Source organism: Apostichopus japonicus, chromosome 6 (genome assembly GCF_037975245.1).
Source record: "Apostichopus japonicus isolate 1M-3 chromosome 6, ASM3797524v1, whole genome shotgun sequence".
NCBI lineage: Eukaryota > Metazoa > Echinodermata > Holothuroidea > Aspidochirotida > Stichopodidae > Apostichopus > Apostichopus japonicus.
In genome coordinates, this window is record NC_092566.1 from 11,372,148 (window position 1) to 11,397,396 (window position 25,249).

General features: G+C 37.7%; 1 protein-coding gene across 1 annotated transcript; it reads left to right on the forward strand.

Annotated features, from left to right (window-relative positions):
* The first annotated feature begins 1,118 nt into the window (after positions 1–1,118).
* On the forward strand, positions 1,119–13,726 carry LOC139968987 (cytochrome P450 2J1-like). Its single transcript, XM_071973644.1, has 4 exons — positions 1,119–1,300; positions 4,861–5,233; positions 6,137–7,090; positions 8,187–13,726. Exons 2-4 carry the CDS (start codon positions 4,882–4,884, stop codon positions 8,369–8,371), a joined length of 1,491 nt encoding a protein of 496 aa, XP_071829745.1. The 5' UTR covers positions 1,119–1,300; positions 4,861–4,881; the 3' UTR covers positions 8,372–13,726.
* The last annotated feature ends 11,523 nt before the right edge of the window (positions 13,727–25,249 follow it).

Genomic DNA, 25,249 nt, shown 5'->3' on the forward strand with positions numbered 1-25,249 from the left:
GTCCCCTTGCATCGAGACTGACTGTGTGATCATCGTCGGATGTGTATCACCATTCCCCTCGAAAGGGAACAGATACTACACATGATCTTTGCCAAAAGGCCGAGAACATTTGTGTAACAGATGTGAAGAGACTTTTGATCATCTGTTCTGTGGTTGTAAGATAACCTCGAGCTTTATTCTGGATATAGAGCAAAGTATTTAAAGCAGGATCTCTTTTCATATAATTTGTTAATCTTGCATCTGAAGTATTATATCTTCAGTAATAAGTTGACCTCTGAGCCTACTAGTTTACATGAATTTCAGTACAAGTTCAAGTTTTTCCTGCAAGTCGAAAAGAACATCGCTAGCGGTGGTAGCACTAAGCATTTTTCTTTCAATGACTATTGAGATAGCTTTTAAGTCCCTTTCTGTTTAATTAATTTGCTCCTCCTATTCCATTAAATTAATGTTCATTACATTAAGATTCAGATTATATGTATTGTGTTGAAGTAAGAAGAAAAGACTACTATGTTTGTAAGAAATGTTTGTATTATTATGCGACATTGACAGAAGCAAAAAAGAGAAATATTATGTCCATTATGTCACATTATGAGATATGTAAATATTGTTGTATAAAATGAACAAACGCATGATAAACGGGTTGAGAACTCCAAAAAGAAAAGACAACAAAGATGCATATATACATATAAATATATATATATATATATATATATATATATATATATATATATATGTATATATCATATTTATTTATTTGTGTCTCAATTTGACATCCGGTACTTTTATGAATATGAATTTATTTTGTATAGCGCCAACAGTTTTGTAATTTATAGAGGCCAAGATGCGGCGGATGTACTTTTGTCTCATTTAAGGTTCGACCTTCATTTATTTGTAAACTTTATCATTATATTTAATTCCACACGGTCAAAAGATGCTAGAATTTAGTTTTGGCGGCGATATGGTCACATGACTCGAGAAAATCGACGAGCAAATTACGCCACAATCTGAAATCGTTATATATATATATATATATATATATATATATACTATAAATATACTACGATATGGAACGAAACGTTAATGACCGGCGGACAAAAATATGTTGGCAGCGTGCTAATGAGGGGAAAGATACGATAAAAGGGGCAGGTGACATCAACAGCTGTTCAGTGGAATTCGGTGTGTGACCTAGGAACGTGACGCATTGTGTTCCCACGATTTGCATACTGGCAGGAGACGGAAGGATGTATTATTTGTAAACATATAATACTATCGAAAGGGCTGGATTAAGCACGTTTTGCCGGTGAGTACATGTGTCTATATTATGAGTTTTATTATTGATATGAATAAATGAAAACAAATGCATTGAATGGAATTAATAATATGTTATCATTATGAGACTGAACTTTCTAAATCAATTCAAAATTGTGACTAAATGTGATTGTAAATAAAGTTTTAGCATACAATTAAATGTGATTTTAATTAACGTTTTAGTATATAAATAAAGCATAAAGCTGCTACGGGTTAAACGTCTGCTTTGTTTTACTATTTTGTATTGCATCACATAGCATTATATTGCTATATCGTATTTTAATTTGATTTACGATCAACAATATAATCTACATTGAACGGTATTCGTGCTTTTTCCTCGGCGTATGTTAGTACGTCAGTCTTGTTCAGGTTCAATAACATAATAGCCCTCATCAGATATTGCAGTATATAGTTCTTACGCACCATAAAGTGGAACGTATTTTAGTAACAAACGTCGTTAACTTACCTTAACGGTTACGTTTTTTTTTGGGGGGGGGGGGGTTCTGGGCTGCAATGCATTTATATAACATTGTATTGCATTTTGTTACGCCATTCGGTGCGTTGCAGTTTTAATTGATGTATATAGTGTATCGAATGGCATCGTAGTGTACTGCGATGTTGCGTAGTTCATTGTAGTGCATCTTAGTGAAGTGTAAGGTATTACAGTGTATTCTAGTGCATTGCAATGAATTGCAGTATAAAGTACAGTGTATTGCAGTGCATTCTAATGTACTCCAGTGTATTCTAGAGTACCATAACGCATGCTTGTGCCTTGTAGAGCATTGTAGTGTACTGTGGTGAATTGATGTGGTTTTGTAGTGCGTGTAATGAATTGCAATGTGTAAAGTATGTGTGCTCTAATGTGACCCATAGCTAAGTTAATTGATACGCGGGTTTCCCGTCGGAAAGTGGTAAACCATAAATATAAATTTGTCCTTTAGTTGTCATTTTGTTCATTGTTTAATTTTTTATGTTTCCTTTTTTCTTTTCTGATTTCGTGTTTGCAACAAGTGCAATTTCTTCTGGAAATTTAGTGTGAGGCTACAATTTTGTCCGGCTATATCATTTTATGTGGTATAGGACAAACTTCGAGATAATTCAGGGTTTGACTTCCGACTTCCAAAATGACTTTGCACTTTTCCTACGGCATATATTCGTTTAAGATCTAACGTTGTAAACAGTATTTCACTATATATAAGAGGGTTTTATGTGAGAAAAATGAAAACTTTTGGTTGATTTTGTTGGGTAAGCTTATGTCGCGTTGGGCTGGACTGCGCCAGGGCCGGGTAGGGTCGCGTCGAATCGGGTCGGGTCGGGATGGGATGGGTTGGTTGGGTTGCGTTGTCTTGGGTTGAGTTTAGGTTGGTTTTGGTTGTTTTGGTTGTGTTGTGTTGGGGTCCGGTTGTTTTGGTTATGTTATGTTGGGGTCCAGTTGGTTTGGTTGTTTTGGTTGGGTTGTGTCGGGGTCCGATTGGTTTGGTTGATTTGGTTGGGTTGTGTTGGGGTCCGGTTTGTTTGGTTGTTTTGGTTGGGTTGTGTTGGGGTCCGGTTGTTTTGGTTGTATTGTGTTGGGATCCGGTTGGTTTGGTTGTGTTGTGTTGGGGTCCGGTTGGTTTGGTTGGGTTATGTTGGGGTCCGGTTGGTTGGGTTGTTTGGTTGTGTTGTGTCGGGGTCCGGTTGGTTTGGTTGTTTTGGTTGTGTTGTGTCGGGGTCCGGTTGGTTGTGGTTGTTTTGGTTGGGTTGTGTTTAGGTCCGGTTGGTTTAGGTTGTACTGGTTGGGTTGTGTTGGGATCCGGTTGGTTTGGTTGGGTTATGTTGGGGTCCGGTTGTTTTGGTTGGGTTGTGTTGGGGTCCGGTTGGTTGAGGTTGGTTCGGTTGTGTTGTGTTGGGGTCCGGTTGGTTTGGTTGTTTTGGTTGAGTTGTGTTGGGGTCCGGTTGGTTTGGTTGGCATATGTTGGGGTCCAGTTGGTTTGGTTGTTTTGGTTGGGTTGTGTCGGGGTCCGATTGGTTTGGTTGATTTGGTTGGGTTGTGTTGGGGTCCGGTTTGTTTGGTTGTTTTGGTTGGGTTGTGTTGGGGTCCGGTTGTTTTGGTTGTATTGTGTTGGGATCCGGTTGGTTTGGTTGTGTTGTGTTGGGGTCCGGTTGGTTTGGTTGGGTTATGTTGGGGTCCGGTTGGTTGGGTTGTTTGGTTGTGTTGTGTCGGGGTCCGGTTGGTTTGGTTGTTTTGGTTGTGTTGTGTCGGGGTCCGGTTGGTTGTGGTTGTTTGGTTGGGTTGTGTTTAGGTCCGGTTGGTTTAGGTTGTACTGGTTGGGTTGTGTTGGGATCCGGTTGGTTTGGTTGGGTTATGTTGGGGTCCGGTTGGGGTCCGGTTGTTTTGGTTGGGTTGTGTTGGGGTCCGGTTGGTTTAGGTTGGTTCGGTTGTGTTGTGTTGGGGTCCGGTTGGTTTGGTTGTTTTGGTTGAGTTGTGTTGGGGTCCGGTTGGTTTGGTTGTTTTGGTTGAGTTGTGTTGGGGTCCGGTTGGTTTGGTTGGGTTATGTTGGGGTCCGGTTTGTTTGGTTGGTTTGGTCGGTTTGTGTTGGGGTCCGGTTGGTTTAGGTGTTTTGGTTGTGTTGGGGTCCAGTTGGTCGTGGTTGTTTTGGTTGGGTTGTGTTGTGTTGGGGTCCGGTTGGTTTGGTTGTTTTGGTTATGTTATGTTGAGGTCCGATTGGGTTAGGTTGGTTTGGTTGGGTTGTGTTGGGGTCCGGTTGGTTTGGTTGTTTTGGTTGTGTTGTGTTGGGTCCGGTTGGTTTGATTGTTTTGGTTGTGTTTTGTCGGGTCCGGTTGGTTTGGTTGGGTTGTGTTGGGGTCCGGTTGGTTTGGTTGTTTTGGTTGTGTTGTGTGTTGGGGTCCGGTTAGTTTGGTTGTTTGGTAGGGTTATGTTGGGGTCCGGTTGGTTTGGTTGTTTGGTCCGGTTGTTTTGGTTGGGTTGTTTTGGTTGGGTTGTGTTGTGGTCCGGTTGGTTCGGTTGTTTGGGTTGTGTTGGGGTCCGGTTGGTTTGGTTGTTCTGGCTTCCTTTGGTTGTTCTGGTTTGGTTTGGTTAGGCTAGGCTGTGCTGGTTTGGGTCTTACGTTAGGCCTATTTTATTTTATCTTTATAAATAAACAAAACATAGAGGACCCCAAGTTACTGGGATAACAAGATCTTATTTTGCCTCTGACAACGATCTTACTGGAATCGAAACTACAAAACATAACAATTTTATGCATCATATACCTATACACTGGTTTTCATTTTCATAAGTTGTTAAGCAGCTGCCCCCCCCCCCCACACCTATTTTATTATTAGACATTGAAAAAGTTCTGATATTTAATTCGTCATTATAATTTAAATCAAATAAATACCAAAATTATGGTAGCAATGAACCACAAATTGAGGTCACATTATTTCCTACTATGCATTCCGTGACACAAATTCCATGAGTGAATTATCATCTGTTTTGAATTCATCGATCTGAAACAAATTAATCACAATTGTTTACCTCTCTTGAACCCTTTACATTGATTTTGTCAACAGATCTTTTGTCTAACTGTAGACATGATGGCGCTGGTCGAGGCGCTTTGCAGTTTATTCTACCTAAAAACTATCTTTCTTGGTCTCGGTGCTATATATCTATGGCGGTTTGTTACGAATCCTCTTAATTCACTACCTGGACCATGGGGTTTGCCTCTGATTGGCTGTTTACCTTGGCTCGTGACGTCAAAGAAGGAAATGCAATACCTGTTCTTGGATTGGTCGAAGAAATACGGGAAGATATTTAGTTTTAATATCTGTATGAAGTCTGTAGTAGTCCTCAACGATTACCAATCCATTCATGAAGGATTCTACAGCGCAGATATTCAGAGTAGACCGGAAATGACGATATTAATGAGGTCAAACAAAGGAAAAGGTGAAGGAATTAAAAAAATATGTACTTGATATGTAAATAAATTATGCGATACTATAGCCCCAAAGACCCCCCCCCCACCCCCTAAAAAAAACATGATAATGGGTGCTGGTCACAGTTTTTAAGTTATATTTTGCAATTTAAGTGTGTAAAACGCATGGAAAAACATGGAAAAGTGAGTACAAATACGAGTCGTTTGTACTCAAACTGGCCCTCATGGATGTGTACTCGTATTGAGAGTATGTTAGAACCTAGATAATAGTGTACAAGTTTATGTATTCGTACTCGCAATTAGAGCCTTGTACTCATACTTGTACCAATAGTAAGGGGGAATTATATCTGTACTTGTGGGACTACTCACGCTGTTGTACTTCAACTCTATAGTTATAATGCTTAAATAACACAAGGCAGTTCCTCGATAATACACAAAACTATATACATATATACTATATTTACCAAATATAATGTATATACTATAAATACCATATATGATATATATAATATCATATGATTTATCATATATAATATATAAACTATGCATACAATATATAATACTATATATATACTATATATATTATATACAATAATATATATGGATGGCCATATAGTCGAAAGGGAACAATCATCTATGCGTGGCTGGTGAGGGGTAGCGAGGAGGGAGGGGGTATAGGAAAGGGGCAAACTGTTGGACTCTCGAAAATGACTTCTTTCTTACCTGGTTGTTAGAAAAACTACTACCAAGACTTACGGTGGGATATTTTATTTTCCCCTTTGCATAAATAACAAGTATTGATTCTCGTTTTCCTGCACTACTAAACTTGGATTTGCGTGATTTGAACTATTTCGCCATTTAGACTCACTCATAACCCCCAAAAAATAAAAGAGATATTCTTATTAAATCTCCAGGAGTCACAAACGGTTCTGGTGTCATTTGGAAAGATCAGCGTCGATTTGTGTTGTCACTTTTTCGTAGCTTTGGAATTGGTAAAGCAACCTACGAGGATAGGATTTCGTCCGAAGTCAACCATTTAATCAAACTACTGAAAAGTTACGAATCCGACTCTTTTAATCCCAATATGCCTTTATCTAACGCGATTGCTAATATCATCTGCTCTGTCACGTTTGGTAAGAGGTACGAATATGACGACGCCGACTTTCACAAGTTTTTATCGGTAATTTATGACAATTTTAAACTGGTCGGAGAAGGTGGTCTGTTGTTAATCATTCCAGCGTTTGCATATATTCCGTTTGGTATCCCTAAACGAATTATTGAAAATACAAATTGTTATCGAGACTTCGCTTGGAAGATTTTCGAAGAACACGAGAAAACTTTGGACGAAAGCAACGTGAGAGATTTAGTTGATGCTTATCTACTTCGAATAAAAAATAACAGAGATGTCGACCCGAAAGTATTCAACCTTTTTAATTTAGTTTGGGTTTCTGGGGATCTCTTTACGGCTGGTACGGAGACTACAGCTGCGAGTTTATGTTGGGCGATACTATTTGCTATAACGCACCCTGAGACTCAGGTCAAAGTTCACGAGGAGATGAATCGAGTGGTAGGGAAGGGGGTTAAACCCCGAATGTCGGACCAGCCTAATTTGCATTATGTGAATGCCTTCATTGCTGAAACCCAAAGGATGGGAGATGTGGCTCCTCTTGGGGTTGTCCATGAGACCTCAAGAGACACTCAAATTGGAGGCTATAAAATACCCAAAGGAACAATGGTACAGTCCAACCTCACGGCAGTCTTTCGTGACCCTCAGCTATGGAAGGATCCAGATGTATTTAATCCAGACAGGTTCATCAATGAAGATGGCATGTTCTTTAAACCGAGAGAGTTCATACCATTTTGCACAGGTAAGCGTAGATCGTACAAGTTATATTCCATGTAGACCTGTAGCTAGGATGGGACAACGGGGAAGTCCAACCCCCCCCCCCACCCCGCTCCCTGCAAACCACTTTGCCCTTCCCCAATTGTTGGCATCACAAAGTGTACAAAAACTTCACAAGTTATAGGACACAACTACATTGTGCGCCCCCCCCCCCAACCCCAATCAGATTTTTCATGGCTAGAGGTTTGATTCCCTCTTTTTTCCTGCATCATTAACAATAGATGTATCCCCCCCCCCCCCCGTACCTCTCCGTCTCCCACTACGTGAACCTTTCCCAGTCCCAGTCACAGTTTGTGTTATGAGCAGCCGAGGCATTGAAGGTTAAACAATTTTCTCAGAATCATGCAAAGTTGCAACTCAAAGATATATATATATATATATAGAACATTTAAGATTCAACTTCCATGCAATATGTGACTGCTTCTTGTTGAAGCTTCACTTGCTTTGGCAGAAATATGTAGGTGACTATGTTGACCCCTGGTGACAATCCTGATTCTACAATTAATTGTATCCGGACAAGCCATCCGGGCTATGACGTACCTGGTAATACTTCCATTTCCCCTGTATTACGCCTTGTCGAAAAGAAGAATTAATGATGTTTCCACTCATCTGCCATGTATAGGCCACTACTTTCGTCAACACGTAGACAGATCTGACGAAGGGGGAGTGGGGCGGAGGGGAATTCAGCTCGAAGCTCGGGGTTCAATTAGGTGACCCGTGAAATATGGTATAAAGTAGCCCGGTAATTTATACCCATATTTATATATAATATTTCATATTACACTTTAGGGAAATGTGAAAGCTTCATACAGGGGACCCATTGACATAATTGTCCCTAATTGGCTCGTGACGCACCTGGTTGTTGGACTGTGACCACGCTTATGAGAATTGACGAGGTGTAATTGAAATTGTACATGTCGTGTTATCGAATTGATAAGTTACGAGAATATTGTCACGTGTCTCGATAAAACGCGTCTTCTGTTATACAGTAAACACGCGTCTTCAGATTGTAGGGGACGTGAACGCCTAATCCAAATGTCCTTTCTTTCATCCCACCACAGGTCACAGAGTTTGTCTTGGAGAGCAACTGGCTAGAATGGAGCTATTCATCTTCATCACGCACCTCATGACCACTTTTACATTTTCAGTACCACGTGACAGCCCCACGCCCACATTGGATGGCATAACTGGTATCACACGTACACCCAAACCTTTTAAAGTGTGCGTCAAGAAAAGAGTGACGTAACTTGAACAGGCGTAAAATGGTAAAGATGTCTTACGGGTAATATATATTTTCAAGATGAAATAAATAAATATATAAAACGGGTATATCATAAAATATAGCTGATTGAGCAGGTGATGTTCAAAAAATCGTGTATTGGCGAGTTTACGGACTGCATGAATCTCGGTCACGTAATGATTGCGAACAGTTGCCTAAGTTCTGATCATTAACTAATCGTTTATTGAGCAGATTATTCATCTTTTGTTTTGTTCACCTGGTAAGGTCAGGTGAATCAGATCAGATCCATTGGCGTTCTAAGCTGTGATGTAGATATATAGTTGTTAAAAGTCACTCTATTATTGAGTCGACTTGAGTCCATAAGGATGACTTTAAGTACAATTTTAATCATGCATAGTAGATTATAAGTGCTAATAATTCAACCAATAAATTTTCTTTTAAACTTCATGTGTACTACAGAGCACCGTTGGATGACAGTAAAATACTCATTGCCTTTGACCGATATGTAATGTACTGCACTCATGTTATTTGTGGCCAAACAACTCGTATGCTCTGTGTGTTAGACTCAGTACTCCAGCTACTTTTATTGATGTGCCTCAGATGTATAAATTGGTATAGAAACACAACCGGAACTGTTAGCAGTGTTTTTCTAATGGTCAACAACATATTAAAATTATAATTTTGTGCCTAGGGACTTCCCTTAGGTATATTATTTTCGGGACAACTAAATGATTCTATTCAATATTTTATCTCTTTCATGAGTTTGCAAATTTATTTGATTCTTTTCATTCATTCATGAAGAATGGATGACTCGAGTTTATGACGTGTTACAGCAGTTTTAACTGTCATAGAGTACCCCCACCACCCCCCCCCCAACTACTGCCCAATTAGTTATCATCCTCTACACACGCACAAACACACACAAACCACACCCTTTCCTCTCTCTCACACGGCATCAAAGTGTTCAAGACGCAGATGTTACAAAACATTTCCGTAAAACACAATATTTATTGCAAACATTGCAAACTATATAATATATCTCTTGTCGATCTTTTCATTTGAAACAAAGAAATTGGAACTCCCTCCAGACTACTTTCCACTTTCCACTCATATGTGCTCCTAAGATGTGAATCAAAACTTCACAAGTTACAGGACACGAGCATTGTACTTCTCCTTAAACTATTGGTGCCCTCAGCTCAGAATTCCTGGCTACGGACCCAGAGAGGACCTTTGCGTTGAATCTCAATTTAATTACAATAATTTTACCAACTGGCACAATAGTTTACACCCTTCTCCTTCACCGTTACCAATTGTATGAGTAGTTAATTTGTTTTAGCAGGTTAAGCTAAATTTTCTCCACCCTGGTGGAATTATTACATTTCATTTATTATTATTTAATTTTCCTACTTTTTAATTAAATTGCAATCACAAACGTTGTCTGTCTGAAGTACAAATCCATTTCATGAATATTGAATGAAAATTTATATAAAGATAGCCAGGAAACATGTTATATGTTTCAGAATCAAGAGGGAAGCATGCAGAAGGATGGCAGTCCTATCAAGCAAATAGCATCTCCCTGCTCAACAATCAACTGTTCTGTATTATACAAAGGAAGGACAAATTTCCAAAAGAAGTGAAAATTTAAATGTAAAGTAAAGAATTTCGAAAATGCTTTTTCTCCCAACTGATCTATTCAACTATTAGTATATTCCTGGCCCTTTAAAAAAAGGGATAAATAGGTCTTGCGAGGTGGTTTAGCGAGATCATCTTTTATACGTGTACCCAATTTATCTACCACAAACCAACGTTTATATTTGAATATCGAACTTTATAGACAAAGACATTTAAGTGGCAACTTTTTGCTAAACTGAAAAACAAGGATATAGTACATCCAGATGAAGATATATGTTTGACGTATGAATGAAGAACATACGTCTTTTTATACTAAACAAGCTGGAGAAAGTTACATTTTATTCCTATACATTGCTTTTGCGTAATATTAGTAATTGGAAAGTGTCACAGTTTGTATCATAAGTGAACTTGAAGCAGACAGGTGCTTAGAATATGTTCCTACTTCATCAGCCAACAATCAAATTTTCTTCTGAATGGACTATCCTTTAAAACATCACATTCGTTGTTTTACACATGTAGACCTACCGTACTACTATAGTCAGTATTTCTCATCTTATGCACGTTTTGATTTCTTATTCTATCTTACCTGATCTAATAGACACAAAACTGTTTTATGTATGCTTGTCAAACTCGACGTTAACGTCTTATTGAGGCCTATACTATGGGATGCCGTTTATGTATGTACCATATTTGATTCTTTTCGCTAATTACAAGAAATTGTCTTTCTCTCCTTTTCTTGACTGTTGTTAACTGTTCAAAGGATTTGATATTTAGGATGTAAATAATCAAAAGGCTATATAATCGAATTGTGTATGCACATCAAATTATAGTGCGACTACGTTCTCCTTATATACTAGTGACAGAGGACAAGTTTGACATTCACGAACGATTTAGCAATGAACTACATCAGCATAACCCTTAAAGCTATACAACTGTTTTCGTAGATGTTGTCATGGTGAAGTTATTTCCATGTGTGGTGAGATATAACTGATGCATATATACCGCAGAAATCAGAAATCAATGCAAACATATGATAAAGACATGGAGCAAATGAAAGAAATCAATATTTTGAGACCAAAACAAAACCAATACTAACACGAAGATGGAAAAGAAAAGGCTATTTACCACTAAGCTGGAATATTTAACGTAAAACATAGTTGGCAAGCAAAATGTTTTAGGCTAAACAAAATTAATGTAATGTTTCACAAATTTGATTATATTCGAAAATCTGAGATGAGTCTCCAAACATTGAGAACAGAAAATGTGGTACGGAATGCTTAGAGGTTCCACTTTGTCTGAAACGTTACTTTGTGGTTCCTCCCCTCCCCCATTCATATGAAAGTTACCTGCCCCCCCCCCTACATACATACATACACTCACATTTAACTGTTTTTACGCCGCCCAGTCTGAAAGTATACAGAATACTGCTTCCCCACAAGACCGACAAGTTGAGAGCTACCAGAACAAGAAACAAGAAAGTTGCAACATTTTGTCCAAAATATGACAGCTTTTTGCACCAAACTTTTTTCTTTATTAGCGCAAATCGTTCTACGTGGTACATAAGTTACTGCAAGAAGCTAATCGGTGTTATATAAGCACTCTGTCATTGTACTATATGCAGATATTGTAATAATTCTAAAGGTCGATTGTACTTTAACAATAATGTAGAACGAACTGATCACAATCTGCGTGGGACTATACAGATATAGGCATGTCATATAAATTCAGCGTACGAACAAAACAAAAACATATATATATATATATATTCTTTTTTTCATTTTTTTTTGTTGCTTTCTACGAAAATGACAATTGTGTTAAGTCACCTTTTAAGATGTTTCTGCACTTTTTGTATTTTAATTTGTAAATTTGTCGTGTTTGGACGAATTCAGTTATTGTGTTTGGTTACCATGCCAACGAAGAAAATGGCAAAGAATTTAATCTTCACTGAATGGAAATTCTTGTAATGTTGTACGCGAAGAAGTTAATATTCTGTTTACCTAAGCATGACATGCCTTTTTTTGGGTTACTATGTTGTGCTGAAATCTCCCACGCTCAATCTTTCTACAAGATTGTCGCATCAAACCGTAAATGTTTTTTTGTTTTTTTGTTTTTTTTTCTAACTGAACGAATAAGTTTAAGCTAGCAATTTGATGAATTGCAGAAATGATCTGTACGGTAATATAGGTCTGCGGTGTCGTATCAAACGGAAAGGTACCATGTTAGAGAGAGGGTGTGGAGGGGTAGGGATTAACCACTGGTCTTAAGAAGCGGAACACAGTTGAGACGATTTAATATACTGTACTTTTTTCATTTCATGTCATGTTTCAGCGTTATGTGTAGGCTATATGCATTATATCATATGTTTATTAGTTACAGGTTCGAACCTGTTTATACTGTCACTCTCAGTGCTTTGAAGCACGTCATGGAAGGAACTTACAGCATTGTACTGGACGTTACAAAGTTGTCTCAACTGGCTAATCCGAATAGGATCACCGAGTTATCCACACCCTCGCTACATGGGTAATATCCATGGGAAATGTTCTTGATAGGGAAGGACATAAATGCGTAGGAAGTGTATTGTTCTTTTCTTTTTCTATAGGATATATTCTTTACACTTAAGAACCGTGGGTGGTTTGGTGATGAGCTAAAGATGGTGATGATGATGCATATTCATGAGTTCTGAGATCATTAAATCGGATAAGTGTCCAGTACTAATATCAGTACGGTGTTTAGTTTTTGGTTTAAACGCAGTAGCTGATTGACTGCTTTAGTTTAAACTTATAACTTCTAATAAATCACCAACAGATTAATCCTTGAACCAGAACTAAATCACCGAAAGATTCATCTTTGGACAAGCATAGTATCAGTCCATACATAGCGACATTCCATGTTCGGTTGTAACTTTGAACCATTCTACGGTGGCTTTGAAGGGACAAATGAGTTATAGACTAATTGCTGTGTTAAAACCGTCATTATGCATTCCATTATAGACATAAACTAACCGATCCCTCGTTCTACAAACGTTTTCGTTACTATTGTATATTAAATGATCACATAATTATGAGGATGTACTTTTCCACAAGAAAATTGGCCCATTCGCAAAGATCGCCCGAATGAAAAATTAAAACAAAAACAGAAGTGTCCCGTTCTTTGTAACTGTTTTAGATAAAAGCATGCGTCCGATTAATATTTTCATCTCGACCAAAACAGTAAGAAACACACCAAAAAAATGAAACTTTCAACTAAGCAAAAATGGAAGAATATTTCGAGATCCTCTTTCTTCATAAATATTAAAATTAAATAAGAGTCAGTCGCTTATATGTTATGTACTAGTCAATACCATTCTTCAGTTTAAAATAAAAACATCTGAATGTATGAAGTAATATGAAGAAAAAAGTTTATTTCATGATTAACATTTTTAATATTATAGTTTTATTATAAGTTATTCGTTCATACAGTCAATCTTTAACCATGCATGAAATTTCCAATGTCTGATATGGAATTATAATAAATCAATACAACATATCATACAAGATAATAAAAATCAATGTTTCATGGTCACGTGGATGGAGATATATTATGTCACTTAATAGTTAGCCTATTTATAGTTGTTTTTAATCGATATGTATTTAAATGATTTCTTAAATGTAAAAACTAGTATCGATTTCAGTTGATTTCCATGTGTATGAAAGCAAAACAAATAACAATTTTGCTGCTATATCAAAACAACAACAAGAAACCCTCGTAGACAATCAGTCGCTCAAGATTTATAGATTTTAAGCAAGGCGTATAGTTTTCATTGATCATGATATAGATTGTTTACAAAAATTCCCTTCATTTTATGTCCAAAATGGAACAGGTTGCATCTTTAAACCAGCTGGTTTCGGTAGAGAATGTGAGCCTCTGTTACACATGGACTTTGATCACGTGTTAGTGTGATGCATTGATGTCACAACACGTGATTCGTACGTCATCAAGGTACTTTACTTTCCAAACCACTGTGAAAGCTTATAGCCCATAGATTAAAAACAATTTCACAGCAAAATTATCCAGTTGGGACAGTTTTTTTTTCTTTACTGTATAATCATGTTCCGCTATCAAGCACTCGACCTGACAGTATGTGCAGTATGAATAACATGTTTCTACGAGAGAAAGATTAGGAACTGTTCGTACTGTCAGTACTAGTGCTTTGAAGCATGCTATGGGAGGACAGTATAGAGTGGTATAATTGAATCGAAACATTTTGTCAACTGACTGACCTGTCTACAAGAATTCCAGGCTAATATCGTTGTCGTCATAAATTACAAAAGCAATAATAACCAACTACATATACTGGACACGCTTTTCGCGCCGGAGGAAATCGTCCGTAACATTCGCACAAAATTACATTGGTTATTGAGGTAACTGCATGGTTAATATTGAAATACGATTAATTAAATGACATATACAACAGGCTGTTATAAGAAGAACTATATTATTGTAAATTTCATTATTATTACATTAATATTTTTATTACATATTATTAATATTACAAAAGTTGATTTATAATTTCGTGCATTTAAGCCTTTTGTTGGGTATTCTGTAAAGCTACCTTAACATGCCTGCATGCATGATATAAAGAATGGATTACTTGTCTATATTATATCTCATTGAAGGGATTCGTCTGTGTATCTAAAAGTTATCAGATCAAAAAAAATATATTTATTTTCTTTCGCTTTAAGTATCATTATATAATGTGTTCGCATTAAATATACATTGTTCCCTGGAAATGAAGATTATATGCGTGTTTTCTCTAATTTTGCATTTTATTCACGAACTAGTTCCATTGATCTTAAAACAATCAAATATCCTAATGGGAATATATAACACACGTTTGCCCTGTGCTAACAGGAGTTATTGCTAAGAGACCGAAAATCGCATGTGGCTACCAAACAAATGGTGTCTCGCGTTATTGGCTACCGTATACTCTAAACAAACTAGCCCTGCAACCGTTGTCTAGTCATATCTTAAGTATAGGTATATACTAAATGTGTGACCTTTATCTTTGCCCCCCCCCCTCCCCACTCGGACCTCAGGCCAGAGTCTTTTATAGATTAGGCTTAGCTAGACACCTCTGCTATGAAAGTCTCATCCAGGGACATTTAGAGCCAGGTTTGGGGACGATGTCACCGAACCCCTATCAGGTCCTCCTTTTCCTTCAATACGTTATAAAAATAAGAATACACTTTTCTTTATCTCATATTCCCCCTGCCCTTCTCATTGATTCCTGGTCAATGTAACACCCTGACTCCCCCCCCCCCCTTCACCCAACCCTGCCCCTCTCGTCAGTATCGATTTGATCTATATTTGTAAATTAGGGTAGTTTAAGGACTCTTCACTGGTGTGGGGTTGGGGGTTTGGGGAAGGCCTTTATACACATGCACCCCCCCCCCCTCATTATGAACAGATTCCCGGAATACTGACAATTTGTTAACCTGCAGCATAAGCAGCTACAAGTTCCTACGGTGGCCCCTTAGGGCCAACTAAAATACATATTTCAGTGGTGTTTGTTGATTTGAGTCTTCTACTGAAAACGAACGCAAGCTATAGTGGGGACATTTGAAATTAATGATTGGGAAACGAACGAACGAACGAATGAACGAACGAATGAACGAATGAACGAATGAACGAATGAATGAATGAATGAGTACATGAATACATGAATACATGAATGAATACATGAAAGAATAAATGAATGAATGAATGGATGGATGAATGAATGAATGAATGGATGGATGAATGAATGAATGAATGAATGAATGAATGAACGAATGAATGAATGAATGAGTACATGAGTACATGAATGAATACATGAAAGAATGAATGAATGGATGGATGGATGAATGAATGAATGAATGAATGAATGAATGAATGAATGAATGAATGAATGAATGAATGAATGAATGAATGAATGAATGAATGAATGAATGAATGAATGAATGAATGAATGGAGCTTCTCTTCTTCACTCTCCACCTCTCTCTTTTTCTCTCTCTCTTTCTTTGTCTATGTGATGACTCCATCAAAACATTTTTTGGAAAAAAATTACTTTCACGTTTTGAGAGACATTATCTATCATTTATTTAATAACGTTTAACTTGTCTATAGAGGGTAGAACAAACAAATGTTTTGAATTTATTGTATTAGGGAGATTAGGGAGATGTTAAGCATCAGTTTAATATCACACTGTCTTTAGTTTGTGTAGAACCTTACCGTTACAAAAGTTTTCTTTTAACATAAAGTCACGTTTATCAACTTTGTATTTTATGTTTCGTTTTCTACTGTATTTTTCTGCACTTTTTATATCTTTATACACGTTGTCAACCAAAACTTTTGTAATTAGCAGCTTGAACCAAAGCCAAAGTTCGACGAAAAACGTAAATGCACTTTTCACGATGTTTTACTGTTCAAGAATTTGTTTCCTTTTCTCATTTTTTCTGTCTTCTGTTGTACTTCTTTTCTCTTATTTCAAGCTGTATGCCTTTTTTCCTGGCGACGGTCCATCCATGTTATATCAACTGTGCAACCAAACTCAATAATCCTTGTCATCTGTAACGAAGAAAATAATTAATTGTACTTTTTTTGTTAGCTAACTGGATGTACTTTTCTCCTCAGACTCATGGTGTCGTTTTATCAACACGCGACTCTTTACCCTTCTCCTTACTTTTTTTTTTAAAACTTTTTCAACCAAGCTTGACTAGACCATTCATCTTCTTACATTAGTCCATGTTTAGGGACATTTAACGGTTCGATACCTTTGATTGTCATTAAGCGATAAACAGATATTCGAATAATCTATCACTTTTTCTTAACACGACAAGCTTCAAGTTTTGTTAGCATGATTAGTATACAACGTTTTTTATTGTTTTACATGACAAACTACCATAGTACTTTCCTTTCAAATGACAGAAAAAAATCCCATTTCCTAACAGACCATATATAGGCGGTAAGGGGGAGGGGGAACCCCTGGGCGATGCAGCAATCTTAAATAGTTCATGTTGGTATAGCGAATTTAAAGAACAGGAATACATGGGAAAGAGGAATTTCTATAATTTTTTTCTTAAGAGCACTATAGTCGGATAGTGGGTGAACAACCGCCCGGGCGGGGGGGGGGCAAGCCCTGCCCCCCCTCCCCCGCCTGGAAGCTGCTGCGTTTTCAGATATTATTTTGTTCTCGTTACGATTTAAAGTACAAAAGTACACGTCAGAGAGAGAGAGAGAGAGAGAGACAGATAATTCAATTTCTCAATTCAATTTGTTTTGAAAAGATATTCTTGCGAGAAATATATCTTTATCAGGTATATATCTTTTAGTGATCCTGGCTAATGGAGTAATGCAACTAATTCCATGATACTATAGCTAAGAATAAAGTTTTAGTTCTGTTATACCTGTATATCGATTTAACCTTGAGTGTGATTAACTTTTGATATTTTTTTTCTCATTTTGTTTAAAAGAAGTGCACTTTACCGGTCGATACTGTGAGGTTAATGTTAATAAAGCGACATAATTTGATTTGTAATAAAGGGGGAAAAAACGTAAAATCTGAAGGATAACTTGTTTTCACGGTGTACAATGCGCATGCGTGGATAACGGTGGTTCAAGATCACAATACAAGGACTATCACAATCAATATATTGATCAATAATCGACATATATGGATTTACGGAGTCGAGTACTTTAAAAGGATGTCGCATGGCATACAATTATTGTCGATATGATGGAGACCGGTAATGTGCACTGCTTTTATTCCAGATAGTATTTCAATACCACTTTTAAGGTTGTGAGAAATTACCCTTTTAAACATCTGAGGCTAATCAATTAAAGCGGCTGGATTAGTTATTCTAACGGGCAAAACATAACGTCATGGACCACAAAACCCAATAGGAAAACATAAGACGTTTATCACCTTGAACAAGATGTTAACAGTGTACTACAAACGTTGGCAATGACAAATGGTTTTGAATTTTGAGTTGGAAGGGCACCAATAATTGGAGGAGGGGCACTATAGCAGTTCAAGGAAGGTCACAATACCTGTCCTGTAACTTGTACACATGACGGTGGCATAGATGGAGGGGGGAGTAGTCCGCATGAGGAGGGGAACCTCCTACACCCCGACCTGGCTAGGGGCCTGGTTAAAAGTCTCCCAGTGTCGCTCTTGCTGCTCATAACATTAAAAGAAAAAAGTGTGACGAAGATATTATGGAATTGATAATTCAAAGGATTTACATAATGTTGAAAGTCATAACATAAAACAATTTTTTAAAGTCTCTTTAACAATGTGTCAGGTTCACCAAGTTTTACCTAGCGAGTGTTTCCAAGCTTAATCACACTAACACATCCTTCTATAGATATTTTATTTCACAAAAGAAATGTTAACTAGGGAGAAATTAGATAAATCTGTTTGATTATGCATAGTTCCTGGCCAGTAATATATAGGCATTTAAACTTCTTCAGTTTTCAGTTTGTTATGAATTATATGAAAGAAGTCACAAACACCCAAACTGAAGAGCAAATACTTACTTAACTAAGTTGAGGCTGTAACCTTTGTACAACCTTCATAAAGTGCGTTGGATGTGTCAAAACTTGATGTCTTCAAAGGTTACTCTAATTAACACTAGTGATACGGAAGTGGGGAAATGAAAAATATTTTTTTTACGTTTTGATATCGTTAGTTATTCATGCAGTAATTTTTAATATTGTGCCGGGATGTTATTTTATTGATGCAAAGGTGTTAATGACTTCATATGTAAGGGGACAAAGAACTTTATGTATGTATATGTGTTTGTATTAGTACGTCTTTGTGGTAAATCTTGCGTATAAAGTGCGAAATTGGGTCTCGGAAGGGATTAAGACAGGCAATTATGGTTCATCAGAGGACAGCAAGGTTTTTGTACCCAAGCACTTTATTATCCTTCGCAGCAGAGATAAGATTAAAGGGTGTGAAGACTCGCGCACAAAGAAACGTCTCATGCCGGTAATCTGACCTAGTTTCGAATGAGGTGTAACAGAAGTGTTAAACACCACCGTCGATCCCAGAAAATACACACACAGATTGCTACAGTCGGTAATGAGACACTATTGTGCTGTCAATACATACAGCTACGGTCAATACCCACAACACAGTGTACATAGCAGCGATGGACATCTCAGGTCCAGTTAAAGATAACAAGGTGTCACGTGTCATTATTTTCTGCATTTTGTAGCGACGAGAAGAAAACCTCACTTGCAAGCAACGGAAAGTTAACTTTTTCAGAGCGCGGCACGCGGTTTGGGGCGACTCTTCAATGCCTTTAAGGCCACTCTCTGGTAAAATTTTGAATTCGACAAATTACGATAATATTTCTTTCTTTCTTTCATTATCTTTCATTATATTTCAATATCTTTAATTATCTTTACTTATCATTCTCATGTTTTAGTGATCGATTAAGATACTACTTCAGGAATTCTGTTCCCAATTTTGACTCATTTGTATAGCTTTCAGATGTGCTTCGGATAAGAGACAAAGTATGACCATGAGGATATATGCAGAATGTCTTCGTCACCATGCAGGGTGAGGACGTGTTTTAGTGTGTTTTAGTCTCACACGGGTCACAAAGTTTGTCACAAGTGGTAGGAAGTTTTATTGAAATTATTGTGCAAGATGTTACGCTTTCATTGAAATAAATGGAAGCCATTAGCGTATTTCAAGTGTTTAAATTAGGCAGTTTATTTTTCTGTTGATTTCGATGACGCATTGAATGCTATTCGAAACCCAAATCCCATTACAATGGCCACGAACTTCACTTGTCAAGTTTCATCGCAAATTATAAAGTAAAACTTACAAGTTTGAAAAATAAAAAATTTCCCCCAACGGATTTAGTTACGGAAAGGGAGAGCCGAACTTTTGTGGAAAGGCCAGAGATGAATGAAGGATTTTATAAAAGAGTGTCCTACATTGGGGTCCTTGAAGCAGACTACCATGAAGGTGGGTCTGGGGTCCTCTCCAGAAAGAAAATTGATGTCAAATGGTGCTTCCTGAGGTGTATAAGTAGGTTTTGCTATAAGTACTTTATCTGAGGTTGTAGAAGGGGCAGAGAGAGGTTATACCCGTATAGTAGAGCTTCAACCCTTCCCTGGATGAATGTGAAAAAATCTCCCAACCGAAACATTTCCACCGACTGACGATCGGAGGTGGGGGTATGACCCCACCCCACCCCCCCCCTCGACTATTTGCGAGTACTACTTTTAAAAGGGTGGTAAAATTACAGATCTACTTGAAATCAAAATGTAAACGGCTGATTTTAAGAGTGTATTGAAACGTTACAAATTTAGCGAGTGTTTATCAAAGAAAACGAAGGGTATTGATATTTTACGGCATTGCGGTCAACTTTAAATTTAAATGAAATTCGATATTCTTTGCCGATTTGTATTCGAAGCTGATATAAGCTGAGTAACTATATACCGGACAGCCTTAGAAGGCCAAACGTTACGGCTCATTGGCAAGGATTACCGGTGTATATGCTTGATCAAGCATATCATGTATCGAACAGTCGCTGTAGAGTGGCCCTACACTGCAGTCGGGCCTATACAAGAAGTACAATGTACTTTATAAAAACAGACAGAAGTGTTTACGGGTCACTAAACTTATTTTACTGAAGAGGAGAGTATCTGTTCGAGGTACTAGGAAGTACATCTTCATTAGATTATTAAATGAAGACGATCATTAAATTTTGGAGAGGGGGGGGGGCAGATTGAGAAGTGGAGGAGGGGCTGTTAACGGACGGATGGTAAATAGACGCTGCATTACAATTCAGTCCATGAAGCCTTCGAGGTCATCTCAGAGAAGGGAAAAGTTAAATACAAATATTGAGGGTAAATAACAATGTATGTATGAATATATAATGTGGTTCATTTAAACGGATGTATTAGAGATTGAATCCGTCAACGGAGTATCATTGTTCATAAAATATCAGCCATGTTCTTTGGGGAAGGGGTGGTGGAGGTTAGCGGGGCGGGGCTGGGCGGGCGGGGCGGGCGGGCGGGGGGTTCCACCATCTTATTTTCCACTCGACTGAATATTTGTTCCGTATGATCGAAAGTTTAGAAGTGCTCTTGGTAGGTCGGATATGGTTAATCAAAAGGTCATTAGCCTATAACCGCATTGAGACAACCCGGAATTGTATATGTAAAGTTTGCATTGTATATTCTATACAGTAATTTTCCAAATGCCCCTAGCCAGGAGTACAACTTCGTGAAGGTGAGTACAGGAAACTCTGATATACTATGAGTACGAATAAGGCCTCACTGGGAAGTTTAGGTACACATCTTTAAGGAAAACAGTAAGTTATTCGTAAAAGCTAAACGATTTCCCTCTGGGTTATAAAACTACGTGATTATGACTCCAAACTATGCACGCATATTCTTTGCTCATCCTCCTAACCCCTCCCCCCAGCTCCGTATACTACCCACCACCTCCCCTTTTCTTCACTCCCCCCCCCCCCTGTACTAGCTGAGCTGAAGACTTGAACATTCGTAAGGTTGGTAGGAAGGGTGTACAAATGGCGCCCATTGCGTAACTACAAGAGATTCTTTCATGCATGATAAATACAAAACAAAGTGCATTGCTGAATGAAGGTAAAAACAGATGATTGCTGGGAGATAGTTTGGATATTCGCCGTGGATCGATTAACTTGTGACGGTGAGGTTCTGATTCCCTGATACGGTTAACCTGTTAATTCGAACATCCTCAATTCATCAACATACGTGTAAACCCTTCAACCTGCAGGGTTTAAACAAATTAGAATGTACTTTTGGAACTTTGACGGAAGTGAGCCTAGCAAAATTGGAGCATTTCTGATGAACTTTCAGGAAAAACTTGTGTTAAACTTGAAACTCTAGATTCACGGCTTTATTATTGTTATTACATCACGAAATTAAAAGAGGAAAATTTCAATAGCTAATGAACCGAACCTCGACGCCTGACACAATTAATAAGCCGTTACATGCTTTCTTTGATAGGACTATATAAAATGCCAAAATCATCAGTTTTAGAAAAGGCGACCTGCTGGCGATTAAACTGACAAATCTGATAATTCGATAGTATAGGGTTTATCCACAGCACACTTAGATTTCTACTAAGTTCCCGTAATGCAACAGTCACTTCGACGCAGACTTACGAGGCATTTCAGTTTAAACCCATATTCAAGCATACATCCTCTCCCCCACTCTTACCCCCACCCAACTCCCCCCCCCCCCAAAGGAACTTTTTCGCTATGCATGTCGCGTTACCACGCTACCTAAAACAACAATTTTGGAATGTTTCATCGCATGCTGGGGTGGTTTGTGAAAACGTCAAGACTGCCTCTATTTCTGAATAAGAAATGGCCCTCGGGAGATGTGTCGTCTATACCAACCCACTCACAACCCCCACCGCCCTCGATTCACTGTTATTCTGTAGAAATCAACCCGCGGTCATTTAAAAGCATTCATGTAGCAAGATCGATGCAACGCTTGGTTCAATTGCGAACTTATCAGAAGGTCACTATGTGATTGAACTATTTTCTTATTCGTATATACCTCTTACCCGAAGTATACATTCCCGTAGTATATATATATGCTATTCTCATACTACGAGCCACGGGTAGAAATATTTCGTCACCTACAGATTTTCAATTTTCATCATCATAGAAGATGTTGGTGACACTTAGTTGATGTTATCTATACCTGTCGTGTGTCATTATCATATTTATAACTTCAAAGGGCAAGTGGGTATTAAGGTTGTACTTTGCGTATTACATTCGACCTATTTAGAAAATAAAACGTTGCTAATAAAAGAATAGAAAGAGATGGTTAATAAAAGATTTGGAGTGTAACCTTAGACGATAAAATCTCATCAGGCAGGGTTGCTAATGAAAAACAGAACAAATAAACATTGCATTACATTACATTATAATTCGTGGAACATTGTTCTTAACGGGTTCAACTATAGTTGTAATCTAGTAGGGTTAGCCAAACGGCTCTGACCGTTGCATAGCAAAGGAGATCACTATACACATTGATGCCTATTTCGTTGGTTCTTTCTTTCTTTCAATTTCCTTTGTTTTGCGATATAAAATAATGCGGCAATATGCATGAAGGTAATTTCTGTCTCATCTAACAGGCATGACGTAACATTCTGGTACAGTTTTCTATTATAAGAAGTACATGCTTACATATAATATTATGTAAACTTATGATGTTTCTGGGTTGTTTATTCATATAGGCCTAAATGAGAACACTGCATGATATACGCCTCTTGGTCTAATATATTACGTCATCACTTACCTATATCGATAACAACAGCGTCCGTTCGAATCTCAACATGCAAATTTGTTACAATTTCTTTATCATATCTTGTTACTGTGCATGTATGATGACTTTGACAAGACAGATTTGAAGAGTTGTTTACCTTATTATTATAAGGTCGAGGCAGTGCTTGCCGTATTTTTTCTGACTTGAGTTAAAGTCATTGACCCTATAGACACTGAATGACTATTACCACTATCGGGAACATTCTTGATTTATACTTCGCTTTTGAGAATTCCACATGGATTACGCTTATATATGGTAGGCTATATCACTTAGGCCTATAAACATGACAGTGATCTAGGGAGGCCTTCTATACACTATATCACTCAGGAGCTAAGGTGACAGCCCCTTTAAGAAAACAAACCACCATGTCTTTACGGAGAAACGCAGTGAGCAAGTTTTCAGAGGTTACCATGTGTATCATTGATCTGATCTTAATCGTACCTCAGTATAACGAACTGTCTTAAAAGACCTAGCGGTAACTTACTCAGTGTACTTTAGTACATTGCTTGTACAGTAATAGGTAACAAAAATAGAATACCATCCTAGTAAATATGAAACAAGAGCGAATGTGAAGAATCAAGACTCGAGTTTTGTAATCACAACAAGTTCCATTATTCAATATTATGTGTAGCCCGAGGGAGGTGTAACATTTCAAAACAGCATTCCGTAAGGGTTCCATAGAGAATAGCCAACCAGTGTCGGAATGAGCGGTATTTAGGTGGGACGTAGAAAGGTGAAGGGGCCACAACGAAGGGTTAACAGCAAGTTGATGAAGCCTGCATAGCCAATAGGTCTATATATATATTAATATCTAATACGGTGTATCGTCAGTGATATGGTCGTTGTCTCATGAAGATAAACATAGACAACCAATTGCTGTGAACTTAGCAGATAAACTTATCGATCGTTATATGATCCCCAGTACATGCCGTACACATTGTTATAGAAGATGACCTTCAGGAATCTGATTCCACCTGAACCACTTCTCGTTGTGTAATATACATATATATATATATATATATATATATATATGTATATATATATATATATATATATATATATATATATATATATATATATATATATATATATACATCGGTCCCCTTGGACCTTTGTCAGCAATACTTCGAATGGTCGAATGAAAAGTACAAAATGTAACACGATGAAAGTATGCCGCTACATAAGTGTAAGTTGCATTGATGGAATTAGAACCATCCATGGGCAACTGGCAACGGGGAATGAGGTTTTTATCGCTTTGATTTTGGGCTGAGTGAAGGTTGGTTTGTTTCATTGGGCCGTGGAGTTCGAGCTCTCGTTTGGGCGGGTCATGTAAAATAGTATTTATAAAAGTGAAATCATGCATGCCCATATTTACTTGATAGACAGAGAGTGACCATCCTACTCACTGAGCAGTTGTCAAACAAGATAAAAACAACGTTACAGAGATGCTCAGAGCTTCCGAAACAAAGCGTTTCGCATAAGCAAGGTATTACAGGAATACCAGACTTACAATAGTTCAATTGGCAATACCCCTTATGTTTGGTTCTCACGTTAAAGTTCAATCCTCAATCCAGAGTGACTGTCGTGATATTTCTCATAAATATCATATCTACTGTAGATAACCTAGATTACGCACTGCCTGCATATAAAGGTGACTGGCGTAAAAATACTTCCAAATTCACCATAGCCATATATGGGCATCTAGCCGCCATTTTGGTTCTTGGCAAAACCATGTGCACAATTTGACACTGCCAACAAACAGAAAACCAAACCTAATATCAAATTGTACTCATTTTCACTCAAATCAAGTAGTCAGCAAAAAGTGAGCAAAATCCAAAAACTAAGCAAATTTTTGGCATATGGAAAACGTTCTCCATTTAAAGATA